Source organism: Amia ocellicauda, chromosome 7 (assembly GCF_036373705.1).
Source record: "Amia ocellicauda isolate fAmiCal2 chromosome 7, fAmiCal2.hap1, whole genome shotgun sequence".
NCBI classification, from domain to species: domain Eukaryota; kingdom Metazoa; phylum Chordata; class Actinopteri; order Amiiformes; family Amiidae; genus Amia; species Amia ocellicauda.
In genome coordinates this window covers 26,934,399-26,942,277 of record NC_089856.1, presented here as the reverse complement: position 1 = coordinate 26,942,277, position 7,879 = coordinate 26,934,399, and the positions used below count along the sequence as shown (strand labels likewise).

Here is a 7,879-nt window from a genome sequence, read left to right as displayed (position 1 = left end):
AAGTATGGAGGTGCCAGCATCATGTTATGGGGATGTTTCTCAACAGCAAGGACTGGGACATTTGACAGGATAGAAAGGAAAATGAATGGAGCAAAGAATAGAAAAGTCCTCAGGGAAAACCTGTTGTCCTCTGCAAGAAACTGAAACTGAAACAAAAGTTTACCTTTCAGCATGACAACCCAAAACATACAGCCAAAACTATTAGGAAGTGGCTAAGTAAAAAAATAGGTAAATGTCCATGAGTGGCCCAGTCAGAGCCTCAACCTAAATCCATGTGAACATTTGTGGCATGACTTGAAGATTGCTGTCCATCAATGCTCCCCAAGGAACTTGACAGAGCTTGAACAGTTTGGTAAAGAAGAATGGACAAATATTGCCAGCTCTCTTTGCAAAGTTAGTAGAGACCTATCCCAGCTGTAATTGCTGCCAAATGGGCTTCCACCAAGTATGAACTCAAGCGGGTGGAGACCTAACCAATTATTGTTGTTTTGTATGTAACTTAAGTGCATGAAACTATGAAACAGACAAATGTGAAGGGTGTGTAAAGTTTCTATAGGCACTGTACAGGTCCACTTAAGTACTCTAAGGGACCATGGAAATCAGTACGTTAGAAACTACATAAGTTGAAATATTATAATAATGTAAATACTGCAGCCATAATAACTTTAAATATAATTAAAACTTAACTGCCAAACATTATTCAAGTCTACATGACGTCATTTTCGCGACATTCATATTAGGAACAGTACTTTAAACTCATCAACAGGGTACGGTTTCAATTGTTGTGTAATAAATCTGTATTATCATACTCGGTAAAGTGCATATGAAAGATGTTCGGATTGGTTTGGTGATTTAGACTTGTTCATACTTCCTGACAAAAATGTACCAGCAATACAACTGTAAGTTTTCAAAGGAACATATGCTACAAACGAGTCCGTTTTAACCAGAATAATTCAACCTTGAAACCCGGGTTATTATCGGGATCTGCCTATTCAGTATGTAAACAGGTTCGGGTTACTGGAACAATGCACCTGTGAATAGTACTGAGCCCACCCCAGGAATAAGAAGGCTGTGTGGCATTATCCATAACACTTCTGAATAAACCGATACAATAGGAAACTACTTAATATTGTCCTCTGAGCAAAGTCTCAGTGTCTTTTTTTGTGTTATGCTGCATTTCAGGTTTTACCGTTTTACCGATGAACAACCTCCTCCACCCGGAGGCTCCTCCTTATGAATACCTCTTCCTTTAAAAGTAGTCTCCAGTTGAAGCTGCTACCATCAGAGGGTTTGAGTTTCTGTATCAAAACATTCACAAGTCTATAATAATAATAATTATTATTATACCATACGGAGAACTAGTTGCGTTACAGGTTGAAGACTGCAAATCAGCCTGTGGTCGTACACATGCCTACGGTCGGATCCATGGTAAACCAGGTGATGTGTTTCATTATATACGTGTGGGAAATACACGGTCTTTGATATATTTGTATATATTTCAGTGTGCTTTTGTTGGTTGGTTGGTTTTAGTAGGGTGGGTGAAAGGGTTTGTGTTTTCTGTATGTTAACCTGTAAGGGTTAAGTGTTTTTATGCATATCCTTCCCCCTACCAACTTATATACATAAATTGGTATAAGTGCTAGAGGAGGGTGCTGTTCCCTTGAGTGCTTTACCTGCATTGCCTGTAAATAATAAGCACGGGTACAAATGGGTAATTGTGTGCATGGATAATGTGATATATTGTGACAACTGTAAGTCACCCTGGATAAGGGCGTCTGCTAAGAAAAATTAAAACAATAATTGATAACGAGAAAGGGCGTTTTATTTATTATGTAAACCTAACGACACCCACATTTCATTTCTCTCTTCCCAATTTACATTTTTGTGTTTATGTGGACATTCCAGTATGAACGCATTAAACTGGTCAATAGTTCAGTATACATGTAGCCGACCTATTGTATTTTCATACACCGTCTTATCTCTCCATCGTTCCACCTTTTTGTGGAAGTCAGCTAACCCATATGAAAGTTTAGCATGGTGTACTACTAATAATAAAAGCAGTATACCAGACTGAAAACTGAAAATCTTCATAAAATACCACAATATAGTGTAAATAAAATAATATAATTGTTACCATGGTACAATATAACCTACTGTTCAACCTACAATTTGACTTTCTATACAGAGTGGTTGACAAGGCTATATATAATTAATTAAATCCTGCTAAATATCTTATAACTTTTAAATATGTGTAGTTTGTAAAGTCTTGGACCACATTTGTTTTATAAATATGAAAACCTTACATTGATCAAAAATCTGTTTATTTTTCAAATACATTTGTTTCCAGAAATGGTTACTAGAAAGACCGTTTAGAAAGACGCGCATTAAATTGTTACAGATTGTTTTTATCCGAGGTCAAAAGACCACTTAAAAAATAAAATGTTAAAATAGTAATAAACGGTTTTTAAAGTGCTCGACTTTGTACTATATATTTTTTCTCGCCATTTTACGTTTTAAAATGGTTGTTGTTTGTTGATTTAAGGGTTTATCAAAGCAATTGAGACAAAACAAAACAAAAAATCTTAAATAAGGTTAAGTTGTAATTTTACATTTTTATATGAAATTAATAATTTTGAAAATGTTAAATATTTTATTCATTTTACCTTGTGTTGGAGCCTTTCATAATGTCTCTGAAATTGTTACAACCATGACATTTAAATTAACAAGCAATGAATGTTTTGGTAATATATACATGGTGGGAATAATGAAATAATGGTGATACAAGTTAAATCGAATAGCATAGTATCACAGTAGCTTACAGAAAGCATCTGCTCGATTTGTTTAGTATGCAATATTGTATAGTACTATAGACAGTTTCACTAACCTAGGATAATATTTACCATATGAGCCATCATACCATGGTATTTGTATAAACTATAGTACACAGTGTATTGTCAATAATATCATGGTACATGGTGCATCATGGGATTATTAACAATACATTGTGTAGCATAGGCAAACTTTCTTATGGGCTGGTCCACCTTTCCTGAAATACTAGCAAAAGCCAAAGCACCAGAAATAAACTATTGATTTGTATCTAAAGCTTTTATAATCATCTCAAAAGAAAATGCAGCAGCAGATGTTTTGCCTTCAGACCATTCTTACCATAATTCCCCATTAGAGAGCAATCATAGCAGCACTTACTCTTGGCATACTGCTCCAAAATATAAGCAGTATATTACAATATATTTTTGTTCATTGAGTCTGAATCCTCTCCTAGAACATTGATATGCTGACGTCCTCACTTTATGGACGCTTTATGAGTGTAGTACATGCATAACACAAAATAGTCGAATAATTGTTTTCCCTTTTAAAATGTAGCCTTAACCTTTGTGTCTGTTTCACTGGCAAAAGAACCACAATCTTACCATTATTTTCTATTATTTTACTGTATGCATTATATACAATGTTTCTGGCTTGCTTAACTTCAAACATACTGTTACTTCTTGGGGGACCTACTATTAGGGTCTTTCGTATTCACACTGGATGCATTGCGTGCAAGTCGGGTGTAAATAATTGATCTAACCAATCAAATTCCAGTCCTTAGTTGCTCCGCCTTGACAACGCTCATCAACAAGTTGGCTGCCTAACGTCTAATTGCAGAGGTGTCAGTGTATAATGATCATTACGACAAAAGGAGTAAAAGCTATAAGTTTACATTAAAACAAGACAGTAAACATTTGTTAAATCAAATTTATCCTTACTTCAGTAAAACCTCCCCCGATTAGCAGCTCCAGTAATATAAACCTCTTAAGAAAATAGCCTAAGAATAATTTTAATTATGACTTTCTTATCTATATTTGTCTTAAACAAATACAAATTGTGTATGCTTAGAAATATTCCAGCTTCCTTTGACAAGAAAAAAACAAAAAAGAGGGATTTTTGTTCACAATATTAGTAAACAATAGGGTATTTTGACCATTAAATTGTATTTTTGTTAGAGTTTATTTTACATCATAAAGGTCGCCATATATTATAAACATACTTTAAAAAGGCAACACATTTTCAGAATAATCCTTTAGTCTAGTAGAAAGAGTTACATTACAGTTAAAAAAAATGTTAAATATACAAGTCTTGAAGGCATTATAAATGATTAGGAAACAGGCAACTCCCACTTTCCCATCTAGGTTAATACACACACCAAATCCATACAATCCCCAAATTAAAAAATAGTGTATTTGATTATTTTTTAAAGTCCTAATCGCTTTTGCCTAATTTGTTTGTATTGCTGCTGTTTCATCCAACCCTTTCAGAGAGACACACCTGTGAGGATTATTACCTTTCACCAGTACTTAGCATTACTGTGCACCTTAGAGATTATAATTATTCTGAGGGTCCATAAGGAAGCCTCTGCAGGCATCTGACAATAGGCAGCATTTAAAATCATAGGAAATATTTAAAATCAAGAGGGAGCAAGTCTACTTATCTTGCAGGGCTTGTTTTTCCTGTCGAACTTTGATCTTTGAATCTTAGGCAAGTTGTTTCTTGAAGGATTCCAGGGAATAATTTTCACCACAATTGTATATATAAATTGAGAACAAACAAGGCCTGTGGCCAGTTGCTTAAAACCCTTAAGTATTGTAACTGCAGTTTTAATTGCAGCAGCTTGTCCTTAAATAAGCATATTCATGTAATTAATGCAGACTCAAGGAAAATTAAGTGGGAAATTTAGGGGATCCTTAAATGGCCCCTCATTGTTTTCTGTTTAGTTCACCTGGCCTTTAAGCAATATCCTTAAACTAAAACTTTTTATTGTTTCAGGTGACTGGACCAGTGAGCATGACTTAACTACACAGACTGAGACAAACTTTCACATTTGGGGAATTGATGGCGACTGTGGTCTAGACCAAAGCACAAGGTTTGACCTACCTGTTAATTCCAAATTACAAACTTGTATGCTATTGTTTTTATTTTTAAGTAGTAGAAATAAACTTCTTACAATAAATTAAATGGTAATCGAGTACAAATTATTTATATTTTGTGGGCAGGCTTAAGTTTTGATCTGGTCAAGGCCTATGACAAAGGTTTTGACAGACAAAATGAACAAAGCTTGAACCTAACACCTCATGTCTGTAGCTCTACTAAATACAAGCCCTACTACATTAAACCCGTTACCTAGAAAATGGCTCATTAACCATTAACAGACCCTTTTGTCTGTGTGTATTCTCTTTGGCTAACATAATAAGATTGTAGGAGGGTCTGGGGCCATTTGAAAGTGATTATGTTCTTATATTTCACTGAACCTTGAACCTTACCAGCACAAAGCAATACAAGAGGTGGGGTCACACTGTAAGAGACCTGGAGTCTTCTGGGATTTTTGCAGAGGTGTTAGAAGCATCTGAAACATCTACAGTTGAGCACTTTTACTGAGAGAAAAAGAAAACCAGCTAATCAAGATGTGGCTGCATTAGGTGACTTGTTTGCATTACATTATCTTATCATTAAAGGCGAGGAAGAAAAACACACAGGAAACCAGTGATAGGGGTTTTGTGCATGCTGAGTCCTGTTTGGCTATAGTACTCATAGAGCAGTTGATTTTGGACTCTTAAAAGTTGCTTATCGCCTTATTTCATTGCCTTCTAATTGAATGGTACACCATTTTGCCTTGGCAGGTGACACAAAGGGTACCTGCTGCAGTCTTACTCCTGTGATGCCTCAGATGGCTGTCTCTGCATGTCAGAACTGTTCTGAGGGGCTGCAGTCACAGCAGGAGACTGCTGACCCACTGGCCAACACCATTTCCTCCTTACTACTGGTCCTGGCTGGAAAAGGCCTGCTGAACTGGGCCCTCGTGCTCCTGAAGAGAGGCCAAGTGAACAAAAGCTTCCTTGGCTACTTCTGCATTTCCCTGACGCTGATCGATACCCTGCTAATTCTCATCTTCTCCCTCATTTACTTCCTGGAGGACTTCTGCCTTTTGGGTTTCCGTTTCACAAAATATCACATCTGCACCCTGGTACAGGTGGCCTGCTTCACTTATGAGATCCTGCACTGGCCCGTGTTCCTCCTCACGGGCCTTGATTACTACTGCACCCTGTCCTCTCGTCATCGGCCTTTGCACTGGGCCTGGAAGCTGACCTACATACTGTCTGTGGCCATAGTTTGGATCCTCGCCCTGCTCTATGTCTTCTTGGCTTCTAACTTCTATCCTGAAGTGTGGCCGAGTTTCCACCTCCTCTTATTTGAGTGCTTTATCTCCACTAGCTTCCAGAGTTTCTGTCTCTCCCTGGGCCTCCTCATGGTTCTGAGCTGTGCTCTCCTCTACTGTATCCCTGAAATTGTACTCTACTGCTTCATTGATCATGGAAAGTCCATCTCTGGGGAGCCCATGTGGACATTAACGCAATCCAAAGCAAATCCTGAGTCAAAGCAACAAGTGTTGTTTAGGGTAACAGTGTGTTTCCTCAGCACCTGGTTTCCCTTTGTGTGTCTACAGTTGGCGATCTTGCTGCTGAGAGCTGAGATCCCTGCCTACCTGGACATGAACGTTCCTTGGCTCTGCTTCTTGAACAGTTTTCTGATTGGAGCAGTTTACTGGCTCCAATACCAGGTGTTTAAAGTTGAAAAGGGCATCTTATTTCCAGATGGTTTCTGCAACTGGAATTGCAGCACAGATCCCAGAGACACTATGTTTGCTCCTGATTATAAAGCCCTTTCAAGCTCAGGAACTGAGGATCCTTGAAGTTCTCCTGCTATCTTGGTCCTCTAATTGGTAGCTTCCCTGGGGGAGACCCTGCACACAAAAGCACTCGACTGACAACTTTCGTATTGTTGTTGAGGTGTTACTTTGTTACTGTCTGTCTCAAATGTGAGCTTATTTTTCTATCATTCCAGGATACAGACAATTTTCAGGATCCTGAACATTCCTGAAAAAACCTGCAAAGAGTGTTGCAGAAATTGATTTTTAAAAGCAAATCATTGACTTTTGGTGTGTAGTGAAACCTCGCAAGAGCTTTACGAAATGGAGATGCAGGGAGAAAATCAGTTCTGCTTCTTCCACTTCAAACCAAACAGCAAAGAGACATCTTGGAGAAGATGGCTTAATACAGCTCCAAAGTGTTTGTTGGAATGAAGAGAACATCAAAAAACATTCCATTGCAATGAAAACTGTCCACTGTGAATGACTGACTGACAGGTTACATGACCTGAACCACCTGAGAGCTGCATAGTAACTCTCCACTGTTTTTTCTTGTTAAATGTATGTGCTTCTGTAATTACTAATACATAGCAAACACATTTTAATCCAGCCTGCAATATTTGTACTGAATTATATTAAAGATTACACTTTAGTCAAAGTGAGAGTGCTGGTTGTTATTCCTGCACTTTCTGTAAAAAACAATTCTTTATATATATATACACACACTCACCTAAAGGATTATTAGGAACACCTGTTCAATTTCTCATTAATGCAATTATCTAACCAACCAATCACATGGCAGTTGCTTCAATGCATTTAGGGGTGTGGTCCTGGTCAAGACAATCTCCTGAACTCCAAACTGAATGTCTGAATGGGAAAGAAAGGTGATTTAAGCAATTTTGAGCGTGGCATGGTTGTTGGTGCCAGACGGGCCGGTCTGAGTATTTCACAATCTGCTCAGTTACTGGGATTTTCACGCACAACCATTTCTAGGGTTTACAAAGAATGGTGTGAAAAGGGAAAAACATTCAGTATGCGGCAGTCCTGTGGGCGAAAATGCCTTGTTGATGCTAGAGGTCAGAGGAGAATGGGCCGACTGATTCAAGCTGATAGAAGAGCAACTTTGACTGAAATAACCACTCGTTACAACCGAGGTATGCAGCAAAGCATTTGTGAAGCCAC

General features: G+C 37.8%; 1 protein-coding gene across 1 annotated transcript; it reads left to right on the top strand.

The window, feature by feature from the left end:
* Positions 1-1,086: 1,086 nt before the first annotated feature.
* gpr160 (G protein-coupled receptor 160) lies at positions 1,087-7,355 on the top strand. Its single transcript, XM_066708940.1, has 3 exons — positions 1,087-1,437; positions 4,822-4,918; positions 5,673-7,355. The coding sequence occupies exon 3, from the start codon at positions 5,711-5,713 to the stop codon at positions 6,740-6,742; it is 1,032 nt and encodes a 343-aa protein (XP_066565037.1). The 5' UTR covers positions 1,087-1,437; positions 4,822-4,918; positions 5,673-5,710; the 3' UTR covers positions 6,743-7,355.
* The last annotated feature ends 524 nt before the right edge of the window (positions 7,356-7,879 follow it).

Coding starts and splice junctions, on each gene's coding strand:
- gpr160 (XM_066708940.1), top strand. CDS start 5,711: ATGCCTCAGATGGCTGTCTCTGCATGTCAGAACTGTTCTGAGGGGCTG.